General features: G+C 40.4%; 1 protein-coding gene and 1 long non-coding RNA gene across 2 annotated transcripts in view; one reads left to right on the top strand and one right to left on the bottom strand.

Moving 5' to 3' along the window:
• Positions 1–25236, top strand: part of LOC137073156 (uncharacterized) — an 82151-nt gene that overhangs the window by 27624 nt on the left and 29291 nt on the right. The gene's annotated exons all lie outside the window — the stretch shown is intronic.
• The window catches only part of hhip (hedgehog interacting protein), a 41397-nt gene continuing 37827 nt past the window's right edge, over positions 21667–25236 (bottom strand). Inside the window, exons 12-13 of the mRNA XM_067441369.1 lie at positions 23429–23577; positions 21667–23314 (exon numbers count right to left, since the gene is read on the bottom strand). Of these exons, the coding sequence (XP_067297470.1) occupies positions 23118–23314; positions 23429–23577 (346 nt within the window). The 3' untranslated portion in view covers positions 21667–23117. The remainder of the gene's footprint in view (positions 23315–23428; positions 23578–25236) is intronic.

Consider the following 25236-nt stretch of genomic DNA (forward strand, 5'->3'; position numbering starts at 1 on the left):
ATGCCTCCCAGAGTTCATCAATATTCTTTGGTTTCGTCTTCCATGCGTCCTCTTTCATCCTACCCCACATATGCTCAATGATGTTCATGTCTGGTGACTGGGCTGGCCAATCCTGGAGCATCTTGATCTTCTTCGCCTTGAGGAACTTTGATGTGGAGATGGAAGTATGCGATGGAGCACCGTCCTACTGCAGAATTTGGCCTCTTTTATGGTTGGGAATATAAGAGGTAGCTAAGATTTCTTGGTATTTTAGACTATTGATGTTGCCTTCCACCCTGCAGATCTCTCACACACCCCCATACTGGATGTAACCCCAGACCATGATTTTTCCGCCACCAAACTTCACTGTTTTCTGGGTGAATCTCGGATCCATTCGGGCACCAGTAGGTCTCCTGCAATATTTGCGGCGACTGTGGTGTAATTCAACAGAAGATTCATCTGAAAAATCCACCTTCTGCCACTTTTCCTGCGTCCATCCTTTTAGCAGGCTGTAGGCCTTGGCAAATGCCACACGGTTTTTCAATTGTCTTTTGTTTAGTGCTGGCTTCTGGGCACTGATTCGACCATGGAGGCCATTTCGAGACAGAATCCGACAAACTGTTCTGGTTGACACAGGGACTTCAGGTGACCAGGTCTCGTGGAGCTCTGCTGCAGTGGAAAATGGGCTGGCCTTGGATTTTCGAGCCAACAAACGGTCCTCTCGAGCAGTTGTCTTGCGGGGTCTACCTGACCTGGGCTTGTCAAAAACGTCTCCAGTCTCTTCAAATCTTTTTTTTATCCTCTGTACTTGACGCTGAGACACATTGAAGGTGTCTGCCACATCAGCAGTGGATCTGGTCTTCAGCCTCTTGATAATCAAAACTTTAGTCTCAGGGTGAATCTTAGGCATGTTTGCAGAGGTCTAGTTGCAGTTGATGTGAAGGTCTAGTGTACTGGGGTTCTTTGTATACACACTTGAGACCTAATTGATCCATTATTAGTCACAGGTGAAGCTCATATGACAAGGCGACAACACTTATGTCTTTGCAAAAATTGACTCAATGGGCTTTACCAAGCTGTGAATATTTGAATACTTTTTGAAAGTTTAGTTTTTCACTGAAACATTATCACAAAAGCTGGTGGGATTAAAATGAGCCATTTCTTGTAAAAAATAGAAATATATTTCAGCGGCACTTTAGGTCAATTTGTACACAAGCGACAAGACTTTTGTCAGGGACTGTATACTGCATCCAGCCACCTGGGGACGATTGAAATGCTTTTGCTTCACTTTTCAGGACTCATGTTGCACGCTTGGCACAGTATGTACCCTAAGGAATTTACTCTTTTTTTTTTCTTCTTCTTTTTTTTTTACACAATGTGTAGACGTTTATGGTGGCAGAGCACCATGCTAATTATGAGATTACTGCACTTGACTCACCCTTAAGGCAGAACTCAAATCAGTCTCATATGGTAATGTATAAAAATGTGTGGCATTTCAACCGCATCACCTTGTTTTTTTGGGGTTTTTTTAGTACTTAAAATGACACAATCAATGCAGAGGAGCAACAGCAGTTTCAGGATGCATTTCACTGTGCTAAAGCTTCTTGGATTTGTCAAGTGCACGGCTGCACATCACTGGGTGGGTAGAAAGACCAGTAAGCATTATCTGCCTTTGACTCTCTGCCAAAACTCAGAGCCTGTTCATCATGATAACGTCATTAAATATAATCCTGGTAGTTGAGCGAGTGTGTTATCATGCAGAGGCGATGCTAAGCTCCTGGATTGTCACAGTGTGTGGTTTCAAGATGGATGTGATGCCACCCACCCCCTTCACCCCACAAGATGATTTAACTGTTCGTTCATCACATCACATCACATCACATCACCTCACCTCACCTCACATCACATCACATCACATCACATCACATCACATCACATCACATCACATCACATCACATCACATCACATCACATCACATCACATCACCTCACCTCACCTCACCTCACCTCACCTCACCTCACCTCACCTCACCTCAATCACATCACATCACATCACATCACATCACATCACATCACATCACATCACATCACATCACATCACATCACATCACATCACATCACATCACATCACATCACATCACATCACATCACATCACATCACATCACATCACATCACATCACATCACATCACATCACATCACATCACATCACATCACATCACATCACATCACATCACATCACATCACATCACATCACATCACATCACATCAATCACATCACATCAATCATCACCATCAATCACAGTTTTCCATTGAGCAAATTTACTTTTGTGACATAAAGCTGCTTTGACTGTCAGGTAGAAGTATGTTGTGAAGCTCACCTCAGTGTGTGCTTGGCAAAAGTGCTAAGGTCCATATTGGCCGGAAACACTGGAAAGGCACCGCTCACAAGCACCCTTCTTGAAACTAAAATGGCAAACAGTACATCCTAGCTACAGTTTTGTGAACAAACGTGCACATATTCAGCTGAGCTGTTGCTTGTCTCTAAGCGCTTTGGGTGTCCCATTTGTCATATTAGGTTTCAGAAGGGTGTAAGGAAGGAAGCATTTATATAGCGCTTTTCTTATGTTCTGTTTTACACCCAAAGTGCTTTACAATTATATAAGGGGTCTCTCCTCACCCACCAGCTGGTCCTGGATGATGCGATGGCAGCTGCAGTGCAATGGTGCCAGTGCGCTCACCACACACCAGCTATAGGTGGAGAGGAAAGAGAGTGAAAGAGCCAATGTAATGGATGGGGATTATTAAGAGACCGTGATTAATAAAGGCCAATGGAGGGTGTTTTTTGCCAGGACACCAGGGTTACACAAAAGTCCCCACTTCAAAGGTTCTGGCCTCCAGAGTGAGTAGGACAGGCTGGCTTCCAATTAGAATTTGTCTAGAGTTCCCAGTGCTTTTGGACAGTTGTATCAGCACTCTTGGAATGCTGCTCAACCAATCAGTTTCAAGTACCAAAACTAAATTATTAATTAATTAAAGGGATAGAAGTTAGATAGATATAACTAACTTGGAGGTGGATGTTGATGATGGAAGTGTCATTTTTATGTGAACTATGCTTTTAATTAATTAACCTTCATGTTCACACAGTTCTAGAAGCGCAATCACAGGAGTAGTTTATCATATTTACTACACATGCCCCTGAGTTTGACAGCCAGAAAATATCCAAATATTTTATCTAATGTAATCCCATTTATAGATACTTAAGTTTGCCTTAACTGTACAAATACATTTTTGGTCTCCCTGTATAATGTGTACACACACACACACACACACACACACACACACACACACACACACACACACACACACACACACACACACACACACACACACACACACACACACACACACACACACACACACACACACACACACACACACACACACACACACACACACATGTTGGTCTATGTGGTTTACAGGGACTCTCCATAGGCGTAATGGTTTTTATACTGTACAAACCGTATTTTCTATCCCCTTACACTGCCCCTGCCCCTAAACCTACCCATCACAGGAAACATTCTGCATTTTTACTTTCTCAAAAAAACATCATTTAGTATGTTTTTAAGGCCATTTGAATTATGAGGACATTTGATATGTCCTCATAAACCACATTTATAGTGTAATACCAGTGTAATACCCATGTAGTTATACAAATTTGTGTCCTCATAAACCACATAAACAGGCCCCCACACACACACACACACACACACACACACACACACACACACACACACACACACACACACATATATATATATATATATATATATATATATATATATATATATATATATATATATATATATATATATATATATATATATACCTTCTAAACAAATTAGCATATTGTGATAAAGTTCATTATTTTCCATAATGTAATGATTCAAATCAAACTTTCATATATTTTAGATTAATTGCACTCCAACTGAAATATTTCAGGTCTTTTATTGTTTTAATACTGATGATTTTGACATACAGCTCATGAAAACCCAAAATTCCTATCTCAAAAAATTAGCATATCATGAAAAGGTTCTTTAAACGAGCTATTAACCTAATCATCTGAATCCACTAATTAACTTTAAACACCAGCACAAGATTCCTGAGGCTTTTAAAAACTCCCAGCCTTGTTCATTACTCAAAACCGCAATCAGTCTTACGAGTGCTGACCTGACTGCTGTCCAGAAGGCCATCATTCACACCCTCAAGCGAGAGGGTAAGTCACAGAAAGAAATTTCTGAACTAATAGGCTGTTCCCAGAGTGCTGTATCAAGGCACCTCAGTGGGAAGTCTGTGGGAAGGAAAAAGTGTGGCAAAAAACGCTTCACAACGAGAAGAGGTGACTGGACCCTGAGGAAGATTGTGGAGAAGGACCGATTCCAGACCTTGGGGGACCTGCAGAACCAGTGGACTGAGTCTGGAGTAGAAACATCCAGAGCCACCGTGCACAGGTGTGTGCAGGAAATAGGCTACAGGTGCCGCATTCCCCAGGTCAAGCCACTTTTGGGCTACAGAGAAGCAGCACTGGACTGTTGCTCAGTGGTCACAAGGACTTTTTTCGGATGAAAGCAAATTTTGCATGCCATTCGGAAATCAAGGAGCCAGAGTCTGGAGGAAGACTGGGGAGAAGGAAATGCCAAAATGCCTGAAGTCCAGTGTCAAGTACCCACAGTCAGTGATGGTCTGGGGTGCCATGTCAGCTGCTGGTGTTGGTCCACTGTGTTTTATTAAGGGCATGGTCAATGCAGCTAGCTATCAGGAGATTTTGGAGCACTTCATGCTTCCATCTGCTGAAAAGCTTTATGGAGATGAAGATTTCGTTTTTCAGCACAACCTGGCACCTGCTCACAGTGACAAAACCACTGGTAAAATGGTTTACTGACCATGGTATTACTGTGCTCAATTGGCCTGCCAACTCTCCTGACCTGAACCCCATAGAGAATCTGTGGGATATTGGGAAGAGAAAGTTGAGAGACGCAAGACCCAACACTCTGGATGAACTTAAGGCCGCTATCGGAGCATCCTGGGCCTCCAACATAATTATTTGAAGGTTGACTTTTTTTGTATTAAAAACACTTTTTTCTTTTATTGGTTGGATGAAATGTGCTAATTTTTTGAGGAATTTTGGGTTTTCATGAGCTGTATGCAAAAATCATCAGTATTAAAACAATAAAAGACCTGAAATATTTCAGTTGGTGTGCAATGAATCTAAAATATATGAAAGTTTACATTACATTATGGAAAATAATGAACTTTATCACAATATGCTATTTTTTTGAGAAGGACCTGTGTGTGTGTGTGTGTGTGTGTGTGTGTGTGTGTGTGTGTGTGTGTGTGTGTGTGTGTGTGTGTGTGTGTGTGTGTGTGTGTGTGTGTGTGTGTGTGTGTGTGTGTGTGTGTGTGTGTGTGTGTGTGTGTATATATATATATAAAACATTTTTTAAAATGTATTTATTTATTTTCGAACATGAGAGAATAAATATACAATAATGCTCAGACATTTAAAAAGAAAAAGTAAAGATGAAAAAAATATAATAATAGAAAAGTAAAATAAAAAACACAGCAAAGTATCTTACTTTCCTGTAAAAACATGCTTCTATCTCATGTACGAAAAAGGAGTAGGAAGAAGTAAAACTTATAGACTCCTACCCCTTTAATTCTTGAATGAGGAGCTGTAGCTATGTAGAAGGACTACCAACTTCTGTCTGACTTGAAATAAAATACAGTATTTGTCCTGTGTGTGATGCTAATCCTTTTGCAGGTGAAGCTTTGATCTGTCATTGATATGTCATTTGGAGATGCTGAGTAATGACATATTTCTTGAAAGTTGTGACATTTACGGAAAAAAAACCTGAACCAAAGATTATTTTCCTCACAACCTGTTGACCTCACGTTGAAAGTCTCTTATGTGAATTGCAGAGCTCTCTGATGTGTTCAACAGGTGCCACTAGTGATGAACACAGCAGGGTCAAAGGATATAAGGAATTGGGCTTCTTCCAGGTGTTGGAGGTCATAGGTCAAGCCACAGGGTTCAGAGGGTGTGACAAGACACCTGCAGAGGGGTTGGCGGGGTACCAGTGATGCATATCTTTGTGACACGTTGACACAACAAAGGTGGGGGACAAAAACGATGAGCTTTTGGGTGGGTTTTATATATATATATATATATATATATATATATATATATATATATATATATATATATATATATATATATATATATATATATATATATATATATATATATATATATATATATATATATATATATATATATATATATATATATATATATATATAATATATAATATATAAATATATAACAACTCAAAGTCAGAAAGGCCCTTTGTTGTCTGATTGATTCATTGTATGTGACATTCCATATACATGACAGCCTTGGTGGTGGTGATTTATTATGTTCTTTCATTTCTTATATCCACCTATAGCGCTGTTGGCATTTCAGCATTTTGTACTGAACATAATATAAATCTTGTGATGATCCCAAAACATCCGTACAAAGTCTATGTGAACCACAGAAACACATCTGGCATGTGATCATTGTTATTTGCCAGTTATATCCCATGCAGATTTTCAGATAAAAATTTTAATAAAAAGTAATAATATCCAATTATTTTGTGCTTTTCACATAATGATAATGAGAAGTGCATTCAGTAGTCTGATGCTAAATGAAATAGTTTTTCATAGAATCGTGTTTATGTAAGGAGTCATCTGAATTATTATTATTTTTTTGTTTACTTTTTTTTTCTTAAAAAAGTGTTTTAATTACATATGGTGCCAGCCATCATCTCACAGTATGCTGTGTACAGTGTGCTGAAATGACATAACATGCTGTGTTTCACTAAACATCTCTAGATAAGGTAAACAACCCACATGTAACAGTCCAAAAACAGCCTTCTTTTTGCCTTTTCAAGACTTCTAACTAGTTAAGCGATTTAATGATCTATAAACAAAATAGAGAGAGCTTTAACCCTTAAACGCATACCTTGGGTCTTTAGTGATCCAGGACGTCATTCACCACCCTCCTCATTTTTTAAAAGTTAGACATTAAACTTTTTTATATTCCTCAATCATTATAACAAGAAAACGTCTCGGTTAGCCCTCGTTCCCTGAAGAAGGGAACGGAGATGTACGTCGGATAGGGATCTGATCTCAGAGACCTATCTACTTCGAGTATGTAAAAACAAGCCAATCAGAGATTGGCATGTGATCTGCGCATTCCACACTCCGCCCCGCAGCGCGGGTATGAATAGGAAGTGGAATGGCAGATCAATGCTTTTTTCTCCTGAGGAGCCGACTTAGTGAGTGGTCTCCTAGTGGAAGCACAGCACCTGGTGACGGGACGTACGTCTCCGTTCCCTTCTTCAGGGAACGAGGGTTACATACGTAACCGAGTGTTCCCTTTTAGTCGTTCACATTCGACGTACGTCGGACTTAGGCCAACGAATTGGGATCCCTATTGAAAACGCCAGGAGGCTCGCTCTTCCAGCGTCCTGCTTGAGCGCACAGGACCGTCTAGTATGGTACGGAAGTTAGGGCTCCAAGCAGGGAGGTCAGTCACTGCTGTTTCTGCGAGACCCACTCAGTGTGACTACTGAACGCTGGGAAAGCGTGCCCGTCTCGGTAGACGGTACGCTGCAGAGCCACGTCCTTCAGAGAAGGCCTGGTGGCGGAATACACATAAGGACTAACCTGGCAGGGTAGTGCAACATATGGCAGTCTCTGGGGTGGTTCCAACCTAATTGTAGGGGGGAAAGAACATGCCCACAGAAGACAGAGCAGGCTCTGTCAGGGGAAAGACACGGGGCTAACCGGTTTGGGTAGCCGGTACCGTGGATAATACACATATGGGGTTGCCGTGAGGGAACTGCTACATATAGAACCCAGCCTACATCCACGTTCCACAAGCATACGGGTGCAGGCCTAGCGTCAGACGGTCCATTTATTGACCGAAAGTGCATGCAGGTCCCCTACCCTCTTAATGGAAGCCAATGCGGTCAGGAGCACCGTCTTCATTGACAAAATGTTAAGCTCTATTGACTCCAAAGGTTCGAAGGTAGGGCTCTGAAGTGCTCTGAGCACTAGAGCTAAGTCCCAAGAGGGTATCGAGTTTGGGCGAGGAGGATTTAGTCTCCTCGCACCTCTGAGGAAATAGGACTCTGAGGACTAGGTCGTACTTCCCTACGGACTTATCTTTGACCGTGTCGTGGTACGCCGCTATTGCGGCGACGTACACTTTGAGGGTGGAGGGAGACAGCCTTCGCTCCAACCCGTCTTGCAGGAATGAAAGCACGACACTAATCGAACACCTTCGGGAGTCTTCCCGGGGGGAAGAACACCACTCAACGAACAGGTTCCACTTCAGCGCATAGAGGCGCCTCGTAGAGGGGGCTCTAGCTGAAGAGATTGTATCTACGACTGCTTGTGGTAGTCCATCTAGAACCTCCGCGTCCCGTTCAGGGACCAGACATGAAGATTCAAGAGGTCTGGACGCGGGTGCCATAGGGTGCCCCATCCCTGAGAAAGAAGGTCCTTCCTCAGGGGAATGGGCCAAGGAGGGGCTGTCGCGAGGAGAGTTAGTTCTGGGAACCAGGTCCGGGTGGGCCAGTAAGGCGCGACTAGCAAGACCTGCTCCTCGTCCTCCCTGACTTTGCACAATGTCTGTGCAAGAAGGCTCACTGGGGGAAACTCATACTTGCGTAGGCCCTGGGGCCAGCTGTGCACCAGTGCATCTGTGCTGAGGGTAGGCATGTGCCACGATATATCACGACAAAGAATATGCACGATATTGTTATCGTGGGCACTTCAAAATATCGTAAATAATATTTTATTAACAATTATTCATTTTTTTATAATGCACTCAAGAATACTTTCCTCATCGACCTTATAAATGCTCAACACCGCTATTCTGCATTAAAGGGATGTGCTCAGATGTAAACAAGCCCAACGTGCGTTTGCACATGACTGAATGGGTGAAGGAGACAGGCTGAATGAAGTGCCGCTCAGGGACAGCAGAGGGCGCTGATGGAACGGCAGAATGCAGCGATTACCCCGGAAACCCCGCAAACAAAAGCATCCGCGCTAGTGAAGAAGTTTTTAAAACAGCCATTCGTTTTTGTAATCTCAATGTTGTTCATCACAGGCTCAGCACCAAATACTTAATACTTAAAGACTTAATAAGCTATTTATTTTCAAACTTAAACATTATGTTTTAATCTGGACTACAACATGCCCTAATGATTAGAATTTTTTGGATTATTTGTCCAAAAGACATACGACTTCATTAGTTAACATGTTAATTCATTATTACCAAACTGACAATGAAACATACTTATAAAGAATTAATTATTCTAAGTAATGTTAATTTCTTAGTTACTGTTTAATAACAAAGGAACTTTTTTAATAGACCTAAGCTAAAACTAACAATGATCAGTATTTCTTTACTAACATTACCAAAAACATTATACCTTCTGTAACAAATGTAGCTATTGTATTTAAACATTCAGTTATTTTTGTTATTACAAAAATAGTTCTTAAAGCTGTTATGCTATGACAACACTTTTTTTGCAACTTATTTCAAAATCGTGATAATATTGTATACCGTGATAAAAGCTTCGCAATTAATCGCAACATGAAAAATTGATATCGGCATATGCCTAGCTGAGGGTACCCCCGGTCAAGGAATAGTACCACTGGCAATGGGTCGAGTCTGGAGAGGCAAACAGGTCTACCTGTGCGGCCCCGAACTGGTCCCATATCAGCTGGACCGCCTGGGGGTGGAGTCACCACTCTCCCGAAGGTGCTGGCTGCCGAGAGAGCTCGTCAGCTGTCCGGTTGAGTGCACCTGGGACATGAATGGCCCGAAGCGACCTCAGCTGCTTCTGACTCCACAGGAGCAGGTGGCGGACGAGTTGGAACATGCGACAGACCACCTTGACAGTTGATGTACGCAAAGGCGTATGAAGCAATCCGAGCGGCGTTACCGCGACTGCTGATGCCATATGCCCCAGGAGCCTCTGAAATAGTTTCAGTGGGACCGCTGTCCTGCCTTTGAATGAATTCAAGCAGTTCAACACCGACCGGACTCGCTCCTCCGTGAGGCGCGCAGTCTGATGACCGAATCCAGCTCCATACCAAGGTAAGAGATTCTCTGTGTAGGACTGAGCTTGCTCTTCTCTCGGTTGACCCGAAGGCCCAACAGGCTGAGGTGACTGAGCACCATGTCCCTGTGTTCGCACAACTGTTCCTGAGACTGGGTGAGAAAGTTGAGAATGTGAACGCCGCATTCTCTGAGTGGATCAATGGCTGCCTCTGCAACCTTTGTGAAGTCGCGAGGCAACAGGGACAGCCCGAAGGGCAGGACCTTGTACTGGTATGCCTTCCCCTCGAACGCAAAACGTAGAAACGGTCTGTGTCGAGGGAGAATAGAGACATGAAAGTACGCGTCCTTCAGGTCGATCGCTGCGAACCAATCCTGGGGACGGATGCATTTGAAAATTCTTTCTGCGTCAACATCCGAAACGGGAGCTTGTGCAGGGCCCGATTCAGGACGCGCAGGTCCAAGATTGGTCGTAGCCCACCCCCTTTCTTGGGTACAATGAAATGGGGCTGTAAAACCCTGACTTCATCTCGGCAGGAGGAACCGGCTCGATCGCGTCCTTCGCCAGTAGGACAGTACTGAACGCAATGAAATATTAGTGTCACTTGATTATGAATCTGCATTACGTCAATGGACAATGGACTTTATATTTAAATACTGATGGAGACGGAGCCTGCTGAATTTACAACACAAGATCATCCAATTCTCCTGACACATTTGCCACATTTTGGCATTGAGATGACTTGGGAAAAGTGTCCCAATCACCCTAAATTCACCTTATGTGACATTACGGGAGGGAAGAGGGTAGAAAATGATTGTGTTTGTTGATTGGTAAAGTTATTAAGGCTTGTGGGCGTCTGTGCCGCCGGTATATGTTTAAACATTGACGGAGATGGGGCCTGCTGGATTTACAACCTAAGATCATTCACTTCCCCTGATATATGTGACATTTTTGTGGTAGTGTAATGTAATTTGAAGTGTGTGAATGCTAAAATAAACATTAAAAGACACTGAGCTCAGTCTCTCACTCACTCAACGCGCTAAAACTAGATTTACATGTTTTAATTTGGCAGTTGATCACTGAACGATCTTACCACATTTATAAGATCGTATGCTGCAGGGACCAGCCTAGAATCTGATTAACAAACTGGTTTACAAACTGGTTTGCAGAGCCAAGCAGCGTTGCCCTTTGTTTACTTCCTTGATACAACATACAATTAACAATACAAACTATTATAGGAAAACACACATACTTACAGGTTGTGGCCCGTAAACAGCTTCTGTTTTTAAAGTTGGAACTGCTCCATCTTTCAGGACAAGCTCGTCCCCCTTATTTAATATTCTTTGGAGGAGGGGTTTATGTAAATAATGGGGTTAGTGATGTCAGCAACCCTGGAGGAAAAGGCTGTAGTCCCTACCTGCCGTTTGCTGTAGTCCTTAGAAATTGATTTCTTTAAAAGCAAATATCACCCTTTGCTTTAAACTTTGAACTTTGCAGATGTTGTACACACTACACAGTACACACTAGCTAAAGTTAGAAAAGTGAAATTGTGTTTTACCACCCCTTTAAATTTAGGCCTGAATATTTTTGAGTGCATTTATTGTCTAGATTGGCTTGGAAAAGAAAATCAATTGGCATTGCCACTTACCACACACCACAGATACAGTATAACAGGACAATATCAATGGATAAGAAGAAACACTGGATTTTTTTAATATTACCCTGATATTAAAACATCCAGGTTACTTTAGGATGATTCATTTCATTTCAACATGCACATCTGGTTCAGGGTGGACAAGGCCATGGTCAGATCAGGATGTTTCCCATTAAGGATGTGTGTGTTTGTGTATTTCTCCACATGCACAAGTATATGTTTATCAGGAGCGTGTGTGGGCTGTCAGTTTTGACTGTTATCCCTTTCAGATTCACAATGCAGGTTGTAAACTCCAGATTCTCAGGGAGTTGACAGACAGTAAGGCAACTTACACAGACAACAGCAACACAAGAAATCATCACGCACATCATGGTTCAGCTATGCCTGGCCTCATTAACCCACCCGATACACAAAAGAGCCATTGTAAACACAACGTGCTTGAGTCATAAGCACATACTGTGCTGATTAAGCTCTATTGCGAGGAAAATAACACAAAAACATTTATATCACGCCTGTGTCTAAATTTATCAGTTGTTTCTGAGTGGATTTTCTTTTTTGAGGAAGAGGACAAGTTACAGATTTGTCTTGATCTCGAATCTTAAATTAATAATTGATATAAAACTACCATTCAGATGTTTGTTTGTTTATTCAATAAATTAATGGTTATTCAGCAGGGATGCATTAAATTGATCAAAAAGACAAGTCAGGAAAGACAGAGAAACCTTTGCTTTCCCCTGAGAAAGTTTGTGTTCGCTCACAAAACCTTCACATTCCCTCAAGAAACTGTGATTGCTTTAAAAATGTTTTGCGTTTCCGCTCTTTGCAAGTGAATTCGAAGTGTCTCATATTTATTTCAAAAAAATATTAAAACACACAACTGTTTTCAACATTTATTATAATCAAAAAATGTTTCTTGAGCACCAAATCTAACTAAAAGAAGGATTTCTGAATGATCATGTGACAGAAGAATGGAGTAATGACGGCTGAAAATTCAGCTTTGACATCACAGGAATAAATTACATTTTAAAACATTCAAATAGAAAACAGTTATTGTAAGTTGTAATATTAGTTTATACTATTACTGTCTTTACTGTATTTTTGATCAAATAAATGCAGCCTTGGTGAGCATCAGTACCTGGATTTAAAAAGATTAGCCATAAATGTCATGTGACTAATCACTATCCTAAGCTGTGACGTCAATTTACAGGTTGTTTATACACTTTAAGACTTTTATTATTAGAATAAAATCAAAGAAAGTCATACAGGATAGGAACGACACGAGGGTGAGTAAGGGGTCGTTTACATTAAACTGTGTTCAACTTAAAAACAGAAAACTTGTTATGCCTTTTTGCAGTTCATTTACACCATGTTTTGGGGGCCTGAAAATGCAGTCTTTTGAAAACAGTTTAAAGTACAGGTCCTTCTAAAAAAATTAGCATATTGTGATAAAGTTCATTATTTTCCATAATGTAATGATAAAAATTAAACTTTCATATATTTTAGATTCATTGCACACCAACTGAAATATTTCAGGTCTTTTATTGTTTTAATACTGATGATTTTGGCATACAGCTCATGAAAACCCAAAATTCTCGAAAAAAATTGCATATTTCATCCGACCAATAAAAGAAAAGTGTTTTTAATACAAAAAAGTCAACCTTCAAATAATTGTTCAGTTATGCACTCAATACTTGGTCGGGAATCCTTTTGCAGGAATTACTGCTTCAATGCGGCGTGGCATGGAGGCGATCAGCCTGTGGCACTGCCGAGGTGTTATGGAGGCCCAGGATGCTTCGATAGCGGCCTTAAGCTCATCCAGAGTGTTGGGTCTTGCGTCTCTCAACTTTCTCTTCCCAATATCCCACAGATTCTCTATGGGGTTCAGGTCAGGAGAGTTGGCAGGCCAATCGAGCACAGTAATACCATGGTCAGTAAACCATTTACCAGTGGTTTTGGCACTGTGAGCAGGTGCCAGGTCGTGCTGAAAAACCAAATCTTCATCTCCATAAAGCTTTTCAGCAGATGGAAGCATGAAGTGCGCCAAAATCTCCTGATAGCTAGCTGCATTGACCCTGCCCTTGATAAAACACAGTGGACCAACACCAGCAGCTGACATGGCACCCCAGACCATCACTGACTGTGGGTACTTGACACTGGACTTCAGGCATTTTGGCATTTCCTTCTCCCCAGTCTTCCTCCAGACTCTGGCACCTTGATTTCCGAATGACATGCAAAATTTGCTTTCATCTGAAAAAAGTTCTTTGGACCACTGAGCAACAGTCCAGTGCTGCTTCTCTGTAGCCCAAAAGTGGCTTGACCTGGGGAATGCGGCACCTGTAGCCCATTTCCTGCACACGCCTGTGCACGGTGGCTCTGGATGTTTCTACTCCAGACTCAGTCCACTGCTTCCGCAGGTCCCCCAAGGTCTGGAATCGGTCCTTCTCCACAATCTTCCTCAGGGTCCGGTCACCTCTTCTCGTTGTGAAGCGTTTTTTGCCACACTTTTTCCTTCCCACAGACTTCCCGCTGAGGTGCCTTGATACAGCACTCTGGGAACAGCCTATTAGTTCAGAAATTTCTTTCTGTGTCTTACCCTCTCGCTTGAGGGTGTGAATGATGGCCTTCTGGACAGCAGTCAGGTCGGCAGTCTTACCCATGATTGCGGTTTTGAGTAATGAACAAGGCTGGGAGTTTTTAAAAGCCTCAGGAATCTTTTGAAGGTGTTTAGAGTTAATTAGTTGATTCAGATTATTAGGTTAATAGCTGGTTTAGAGAACCTTTTCATGATATGCTAATTTTTTGAGATTTTTGGGTTTTCATGAGCTGTATGCCAAAATCATCAGTATTAAAACAATAAAAGACCTGAAATATTTCAGTTGGTGTGCAATGAATCTAAAATATATGAAAGTTAAATTTTTATCATTACATTATTGAAAATAATGAATTTTATCACAATATGCTAATTTTTTTGAGAAGGACCTGTATATGTTTTTAAAAATGATACATTGTTGTCATGTAAACGTACCCTAAATGATGAAAGAATTGTGAATTTTTGTTTCTTTTTTTTTCTTTTTTTCTTTGAAATATGCCTTTAAGTTAGTATATTGAACAGAAGTATTGCAAATGTAGAAAAAGTTCAATGCAATTCTTTGCTGGACTTACATGAAATTATTATCACTTCACTGGTGCCAGAATATGTAAAGGTGAGGAGAATTTCCCTATCCACTTTTACAGATGACCTTGCAAGGTCTTTAGTGCACATCTTTAAGCTAAAGCCCATCCATCCCCTTTGATCATACTGCAGAAGGCTGGACTGTGGCGTTTGATGTAGCCTGTTGACTTTTTAGTTGGGTAAGCTCAAGGGGCCTCACAGATCTGAAGCACGGAACCACAGCAAGTTTGCCAAGATGAATGACCGTTTGCACAGGTTAATATAACAATATGCTACGCAAGTACTATCATAAAACATTTGCCTAGCTTGTTTTAATGTGTTTGGGAAAATTTGCGGCCACAGTTTGAAAAAATGCCTCAACATGGAAACTTTTACCTAGGTGGTCCCATTCTGTTGATACCAATTGTTTACTAAGCCCCGCTAAGGATCGCGGTACAGGAAGATGGACAAAAAAGACAAAGTGTCTCATTGCATGAGTACAGTGCCACACACACCCATGTTTGCACTCACATCCTGCATCTAAAAAATGCAACATGAAAACACCAAATTGGCATGCAAACCAAAGTTCTCCACACCCATCCCCCCTTTCTATCATTCTCTCATCCTGACATCTACCTGTCTCCTCCTGCCAATCTCCAGTCCTTGTCCTTGGATGGGGCTGTGTGTGTGTTTACATGACAGATTGGGCCTCAGTAGGAACAATAATTGCATCATTTCATGGATGCGAGTCAGGAGTGGAGATCCAAGGCCTTGGAGAGAGATTCTCTTTTAAGCTAATCTGCCATATGCAATGTACTAGAGCATTTAACAAAAAGAGGTTAGTTCTACTAGCAGAGGTAAAATCTGGAAGATAGTATAGACCTGTTGACATGTATATCACTACCTTGTGTGCTGTTTTAGGGTGACCAACCATCCTGTTTTCCCAGGACATACACACTTTGGTTATTGGTATTATTTTGTAATATAAAAATGTTCTATCCATACAGAGGGGGCATACTTTAAATGTATTGAAATTAATAAGGCATCTTTGAGGAATCTTTCAGTATCATTTGAGTATCTCATTGCCGGGCTGAGTGTCCTGGGTTTCGGTAATCAAAACATGGCCACCCTTACTGTTTTCTTTTTTGTGAAGTTTAAAAGGGATAGCTCACCCAAATAATTATGTCATTATTTACTCACTGCGTTGTTCCAAACTCAAATGATTTTTATTTTTTCTCTGGAAAACAAAATAAAATATTCTCAGCTGTTATCTCCATACAGTGAAAGTCAGTGGGATCCAAAAACTTCAAGATCCAAAAGGGACATAAGGGTTTCTTAAAAGTAATCCAAACAACACTAGTTGTTCTGAAGCGATACAGTCACTTGATCATGATATAACACAATGATGTCATCACTCAAGAACCGGAGAGGTTGTGTTATGCGCCACATTATTAGTCATGTTGGATGACAATTTAACACGGATGAAAACAAGGCTGTGAGTGGTAGATCATGTAATTTTCAAAATTTTATTCAAAGTTCGGAAAGACATTTTGTCAGCTGAATAATCATTACAGGTGCTGGTCATATAATTAAAATATCATCAAAAAGTTGATTTATTTCACTAATTCCATTCAAAAAGTGAAACTTGTATATTATATTCATTCATTACACACAGACTGATATATTTCAAATGCTTATTTATTTTCATTTTTATCATTATAACTGACTTTATAAATTCCAAATTCAGTATCTCAGAAAATTTGAATATTGTGAAAAGGTTCAATATTGAAGACATCTGGTGCCACACTCTAATCAGCTTATTAACTCAAAACACCTGCAAAGGCCTTCAAATGGGCTCTCATTCTAGTTCTGTAAGCTACACAATCATAGGGGAAGACTGCTGACTTGACAGTTGTCCAAAACGACCATTGACACCTTGCACAAGGAGGGCAATACACAAAAGGTCATTGCAAGAGGCTGGCTGTTCACAGAGCTCTGTGTCCAAGAACATTAATAGAGAGGCGAAGGGAAGGAAAAGATGTGGTAGAAAAAAAGTGTACAAGCAATAGGGATACCCGCACCTTGGAGATGATTATGAAACCTCATCAAAAATGTGGGGGAGATTCACAAAGAGTGGACTGCAGTTGGAGAACCACTGTTGGAGAACCACTGAGTCAGCGCTTCAAGAACCACTACACACAGGAGTATGCAAGACATGGGTTTCAGCTGTCGCATTCCTTGTGTCAAGCCACTCTGGAACATCAAACAGTGTCAGAGGGGTAGGTGTCGCTTGGGCTAAAGACAAAAAGGACTGCTGAGTGGTCCAAAGTTTATGAAAGTACATTTTGCATTTCCTATGGATATTAGGGTCCCAGAGTCTGGAGGAAGAGAGGAGAGGCACACAATCCACGTTGCTCTAGGTCCAGTGTAAAGTTTCCACAGTCAGTGATGGTTTGGGGTGTTGGTCAATGCAAAGCAGCCATATACCCGGACGTTTTAGAGCACTTCATGATGACCAACTTTATGGAGATGCAGATTTCATTTCCCAACAGGACTTGGCACCTGCACACAGTGCCAAAGCAACCAGTACATGGTTTTAGGACCATGGTATCCCTGTTCTTAATTGGCCAGCAAACTCGCCTGACCTTTTGTATGAGCCTATTGTAAAGAGAAAGATGCGATATGCCAGACCCAACAATGCAGAAGAGCTGAAGGCTACTATCAGAGCAACCTGGGCTCTAATAACACCTGAGCAGTGCCACAGACTAATCGACTTCATGCCACACCACATTGCTGCAGTAATTCAGGCAAAATGAGCCCCAGCTAAGTATTGGGTGCTGTACATGCTCATACTTTTCACTTGGCCAAGATTTCTAAAAATCCTTTCTTTGTTTTGGTCTTAATTCATTTCCAAATTTCTGAGATACTGAATTTGGGATTTTCATTAGTTGTCAGTTATAGGGTGTACTCACACTAGGCACGGTTGCCATGAACCGGGCCCGAGTACGATTGCCCCCCTCCCCACTCCCCCGCTGGCCTGCACTCACATAGCGTTTCAGCATTCGTGCCGGAGCTCGCTTACGTCATTATGGTGCGACGGTTTCGGGTTTCAGCATTCGTGCCGGAGCACGCCTACGTCATTATGGTGCGACGGTTTCGGGATAAACAGGAAGAGCGGTGCTCTCTGAGTCTGAACACAATGTCCATTGCTTTGTTTTCTTTGTCGATAATTTTGTGTCGTTTGGTCCACGGTGGTCCACAGCCCTCTCACAGCCTGTTGTTAAACAGATGTGTCGCCTTAGTAGCGCGAAAATTTTCACGTAATCGTGCTGCTCGTATTATGAGGTTTGCAAGGTACCAGCTGAAGTGCAGCAAGGACTTTGCTGCTTTGATTACGGACTCCAGCACGGTTAGCGCTCACACTGCATGCGAACCGCGCCCGAGTCCAACTGAACCGTGCTCTGGCCCACCTCTTCCAAGCGGGCCAAGGCCAGCTAATCGAGCCGCGCCCGGGCACGGTTCGGAGCACTCACACTAGTCAAACGAACCGCGCTTTGGTGGTCAAACGCACTCGGGCACGGTTCAAACTGGCTAGTGTGAGTACACCCATAATCTAGCCTGGGAAAACCCAGACAACTTCCGGCAAATTTAGATTTGCTCTGCAAGTGGTATGGCAAAGAGCCCATTCAAACCCATTTGTCGGAATCTAAATGTTCTAACACATCTGAAATGACTGAATTTGAATAAAGTTTGTGAGACACAATTTTCCAAAGCCTCCTTAATATTATTTTATTTTTAAAATATTGCAAATCGCGTTCTAATCGCAATACAAATGCCTTACAACGAGAGCAAATGCAATCAGAGCTTGATGTTTTCTGTTTGACCGTCAGTCCGAGATGTTTCAGTCAGTCTGAAATGCTAATAGGGTTTACAAATTTTTCTAAAATGTTGATGGAGTGGCGGTGGACACCAACTATTATCATATTTCTTTTACAACAACGGCAAATGTTGTCAGAAGCCATTGCAACATCTTTCTCGAAATCCCAAACAGAATTGCTGTCTCAGATATCCGTCGCTCTGCACACATCATTGTCCGTTGGTGACGCCCCTTTTAAATGATTTGTCTATGGTTTTAACCAGGCTAATTATAATCATCAAAATTAAAAGACAAAACATTTGAAATATATCAGTTTGTATGTAATGAATTAATATAATACACAAGTTTTCCTTTTTGAATGAAATTAGTGAAATAAATCAACTTTTTGACGATATTCTAATTATATGATTAGCACCTTTATGTTGTTAAACAAAGGTACACTCCATTGAACACACTTCTATCACTCACAGCTACATTTTCATTCCTGTCAAAAATTAAAGATGGCACTTCCCTAATGTCTATTAATGCCATATTTTCGTTTGATCACACAAAGTGATAATGTTTTTGGTGCTTGAAATGTTTGGACCTTATTGACTGCCACTGTAGGGATAAAAACTGTTTTTAAAATATCTGCTTTTGTGTTCCACAGAAAAAAAGCAATGCATTGCAAGCAATTATGAAAGCATTTTCATTTTTAGGAACTAACCCTTTAAGAAACAGGGATAGTTTTTATCTCCAAACATCACTCGAGAGGCCATTGATGCATGTTTGCTCTAATTTTGAGGGTGCGTTCTGATCCATAGCTTCATCAGTGAGGCTCTGAGGGACTCAGACTTACTCAGTTATGACCACACGCACTTCAGCAGTAGTCCTCACTGACTCCATCACGTAAATACATGAGGTAATAGAACACTGCTAAAGCACGGGTGCGATAAAAGTAAATGTGTGTGTTCTGTTTAATAGATGTAAGTGTGGTGTTCCTGGAAGTTCATCAATATACATATATCCACATATACAATATAGATAAAGTTTTATGTCCCTATCTCTTGTCATTCTCTTATCTAAACCCATTATCTGCCCGATAATTCTTTATTCTGTGTATATGATATTATAAGTGAGTTTTCCAACCATCAGAGTTTTGCAAATATTTAGTATACAGGCTCGTCATGTTTATGTTGAGTGCCGGGTTACACTGTTTATGAAATATAGCCAGGCAAAGGCCCTTTGGGGAAGAGAAAGAAAACCATTCCAAATGAAAAGTAATGATTCATGCCACAGATAGTATATAAACTCAAATACACCCCTATCAGCCCTGCTCCCCAACACAATTTTGATTGGCTCCGAGCAACGCACAGACAACTTAGTATTGCATTACTCTAAATACATTGGGCTGAATATGGTGACGTGGGTGGTCCTCATTCATTATTATAACGACCACTCAATCTGATTGATGTTTGGAGATGGAATTTAATAATGCTATCAACCTACACTGTTCTGTTTGTGAAGTTTCCCGTGAAGTTTTGCAGAGGACGGCACTGAATGGCCATTTTTAATGGGGGGCTTTGTGGGCATACCATATACTACCCTCACTTAAATACGTTACTTTCCTTTTGAGCGTCAAAACATATTGGTGGTGATTGACATTCTACACTGGAAAACGTTGACCTCTTTTGCAATCTCACTTTTGCAACATTCTATCCACTGTACCTTGATGACAGAAGAAAATAGAACTTTGGATAGTGACAAGAAATGAGACAATTTCCAGATGCTCTCTGATAGCTTGTATTAATGGGAAAATATTGTCTTTTTTATTTAATTTAGCATGAGAAAACAATATGCATGTGTGTAAAACTGCTGTCACCCTACAGATACCATCAGCTGATACTATATAGTAGAATTGTTTATAAAAAACCACTCATGTTCAGATAAAATTGGATCAAATTTTGAGAAAAAACAATAATGGAGTCATTCATTAAGTTCTCAAACATGCTATACACTTTAATAAACATATTGATATTTCTGAGAAGAACCCAAGATAAACCTAGTTATTTACAATAAATGACCATATTTCTTCACATACAACAGTAAAAACATCGTAGACAACTTAAATAACTTTAAGGCGTAACTACTTAAATAATAAAAGAAACAGGGTTACTCTGTTCACATGACACCTTCCCAGCAGCTCCAATGCAGGTTTCACATTAAGTGCTAAAATTATAGAGTAGATTTACAGCTTGGATTCCTTACACGTACTGTAACAAAGAATGCTAAAATGCACCGAATAGAAAGCAATACACACATGGGGATTGTTGTTAATTATACTCATCTTTGGGAGAAATAAGTGATTATACTATAAACATTGAATACACCTGACTATTTTGGAGGGGGCTGTAAACCTTCAAAGAACAAAATTCATATTAAAAAAGCGCTCAATGACACAGTTAATTCAGGTTATTCATGACCTCACTGGTTACAAATGAGTCTAAAACTGAACAGAATGTACTAGTGGTTTCATATTAATCTAGTTTCGGTCATGTTAGATATTCGGTAAATAAAACAGCTGATGTGATGAGGAAATATGATGAAGTTACGGGATCCTTTCTACTTGAGCTGTAGTGAATTTGCAAGTTTGCGAGCAGTTTTAGAGGTATACTATGGGGTCTTGATGACATATAGCATTTAACATTCTCTTCTATTTAATCATGAGCAGATTGACAAAAATAGAAAACCGTCTCTAAAATTATACCGTGAGTCTCGTTTTAGAGAAACATTACATAGTCCGAAGGAAACTCGTTTTTTGGACTTGATAGTACGAGAAAAATGTTATAGTTTTAAATTAGATTTTTATAGAAGTTGTATCTTCAACGGAACTGTGTAAGTATCTGTAAGTAACATACGTAAAATGATTTTACAGGCTTAATGCAAAACTGCTCCTCTCCCATATATTATTCCTTAAAAAAATAAACCCTCCTCTATTAAAACAATGGCAAATCTAAGTAGTACATATCTCAGTCCAGTACTATATGAAATGTACACCAGTCACCAGTCTTGTTCCCTTTTGTATATGACAAAACTGAATATGGTTCGGTGTTTAGAAAAAAAGAATATTACATGAAGCTTCCCATTGTGAAATAATCTGTGTATTCAAAAACTGTATTATTTGCTAAAACACCTTATATGGGGTTTCCATATGAAAAAAAAACATGATTCTGTGCTTGATATCTCACAGAAAGAAGATATATGAACATTTTAAAATATGATAAGATATACAATTTGCAATGAAAGCAGCGTGCATGGTCATGATGAACAACTATAGGAAAATAGTATAGCTGATACTGCAACTTTAACCAGATCAGTTTCCTCTTTAGGTTAGTTTCTCTGCAAACCAGTCATCTTAATTATTAAATTAATGTAATAAAAGTGACTGTGAACATTCTTAAAGATTTACATTTCACTTAAGTTTTCATCTAAATGAAACATCAATGGGATACAACCGATATTCAGTTTTGACATTGCAGGATCCTCATTGATCGTTTCAGCAATTACATCAAGAAGATGGATGACATTTTAGCAATTCCGTTTTCTAAACTGCATGTAAACTGGCATCAAGTCCCATCAAAATAATTCTCCAGTTATACACAGACCTGCTGGATAAGACTAAGTCTGTTGTATGGTTTTGTGGCTGTGCTGACAGCTACTTCCCCTCCCTTCTTTAAACAACCTGTGAATCCATGGCAGTGATTTTTTTTATGGCACAGTTCAGTTTGGTAGACTGTCCATTTGACTTTCCTAAATGAGCGTTGTTTACTCCCTAAAATCCCAATTAGTCCTGTAGTACAAATCGTTGCCCATGTTGGGGTTGGACCGAACATCCGAGTTGGTCTCATGTGGGGCTTCCAGTGCTTTGTGAGTCCTCTTGCAGGGACACTTGACTTTAAAGTGGACCAGACTTTACACACCATACCAGCAGTAAAAACCGGAGAACCCTGCGTGGTACCTCCAACATGCGACCCCTTCAGCTATGCGCATAGAGGTTCCATTGGCCACCCTGTTATTGTTTTACGTGTGTATTTGTGCATAGGGCTGGGAGTACAGATGGTGTAGGGGAGCATGAAGATCAAAGCCTGTGGCTCATGAATACAAACAGTGGTGGGAGAGGAGGATCAGGTGAGGGGCAGTTGGAATTTGGGGATGGTGTCCTGAAGGCAAACTCTGAAAGGCCTCCGTAACGTTCAGTCTGCCGACCGGTGAAGAGCGCATTATCATCCTGCCCTGCTTTTTTATACAATATAACTGGTGAGGTCCAGCAGGTAAGACGTCATGTCAATGATGTGCTCCAGGATGCTGTCTTTCTCACCGTCCCCTCGTGTTCCTCGCTCTCCTTTCTCGCACTGGCCGCCGGAGAAGCCTTCCTTGCAGAGACACTTGTTGGGCTCCACGCAGACCCCGCCGTTGCGACAGGCAGGCTCGCATTTAGCTGTGAATGACATGCAAAAGTAGAAATAAGCTTAAAAGATCTTGAAAGAGGTTGGAAGTTTCATGAAGCTTTGAAATCAAAGACACAGGCAAAGTGCTCTGATTGGTTCTTTACCTCGTAAGCAGAAGGGGCCCTCCCAGCCAGCACTGCAGCAGCATTTGCCAGTGGGCGTACAGTGGCCGTTCTTGCATTCACGGGAACAAGCGGTGCTTAGCATCTCTGGATCCTCCACTGGCCGTCTGCACTCCTTAGGGACCTGTGGCCTGCACAGAACATTGATGTCAACTAGGGGTCTCACATATTTCAGCTCACAAATTAAAGACTTGTCAAACATGCAAACATAGGATTTGTAAAGCCTTTATAAAGCATAGTGCTTCAAAAATACACATACATGTGGAAAACATGCTCAAAGACAAATGATGGGAAAACATCATGATGACTGAATTAATTATGATTTATTAACAAAGGATGCACAATATATCAGTAACATACGATGACTGATTTTTACTTTTTTTTTTTTTTTTGTCAAACTAAAGAATATTAATACCAGCCATTTATCCAATATTGGCTCTAAAATAGAAATTATTATCGGCTTATTTATATCGTTGTATGCATAATATTGGTGCATGCATACACAATGAAATCAATTCACTTGAATGTTTATCTCTCAATTGTTGCCTCTGATTTTTTCACTGTAAAAAGACTTATTTATTATAAAAAAATATAAATATTTATTTACAGTCACTTGTTGTGGGATTCAATCGTATGGTGATCTTTTTATACGCTGTTGTTTCACAGAAACTTTAAACAAAATAAACCATTGACAATTACTAGAGTACATATTCACCACATGTATTGAGTAGTTAAGTAAATGTATTGTACTGTGTAATTAGTGTCCATTTAGGTTTCATCTGGTTGTCTGTCTATAACAAAAGTTATTTAAGTCTGAGAAAAGATGCTACTTTGTATATAAACAGTCAGACAGAAAGATTTTTGAATTGAAAGAATTCTAAGATTGAAAGTCTTTAATTATTCTCACCTATACCAATTATCACCTAAAAAATAATGTGTATGGAAATTAAAAGCACTATGAACACCTACAACACAATTCTGGCTCTGCATGGAAACAATAATGCTTGTGTGCAATGAATTTTAAATGCAAAACCTCAGTGTCAAAGTAAGTTGCTTGTGCTGAACCTGTCTGAAGTTCAAACATTCTTATGCATCACTCAGCTAAACACACTGCTTAATGAGCCAGGCAAATCTCTTGAAGGCTGTCTATTAGTGAGCAGCAGGGCTGTTGACATACCCAACAGGCCAACAAACACACTGTAATTGGACTCCATTGAAGCAGCAACTCTATGGGAAACAGGCTGGAGAGCTCTTGGTGAGTTCACATTCTGTGTATCTCACTAGAGGTGGTGTACTGGAAAGTAAGGTGGCCAATGATTCTGTGCTTAATGCTGAGAGTTGTGGAAAGAATGGAAGTAGAATCACAGTATATAAAGTAAAGTGTGTTGTTTTTTCTATTAAATACTTTAAAATACTAAATGCAGTTTAATGTGCAAACACTAAGTGTACATACTGTGGGCTTATGCAACGCCTGGCACAACCAATAGTGGGAAACAATGATTACTTTTTGCATTTCAGCTTCATGCCACTTGTGGGGCAGAATGTACCTTTAATGGTTTGGACTAAAAGAACAGGATTAAAAGTTATTCACCCCACTTTTATACACATCTCATACCAAGCTACAGTACCAATGTACCAACAAACATCATTGTTCTCAATCATTGTTCTCATGCAAGCATGGGTTTCTGTTAACTATATTTGATGAGCTATATGCTCATATAATCCTTGCTCAATTTTTATATATGACTAAAAGCCAAAATTATATCTGTTCATCATATAAAGTGATTGTG

Source organism: Pseudorasbora parva, chromosome 4 (assembly GCF_024679245.1).
Source record: "Pseudorasbora parva isolate DD20220531a chromosome 4, ASM2467924v1, whole genome shotgun sequence".
Classification (NCBI taxonomy): domain Eukaryota; kingdom Metazoa; phylum Chordata; class Actinopteri; order Cypriniformes; family Gobionidae; genus Pseudorasbora; species Pseudorasbora parva.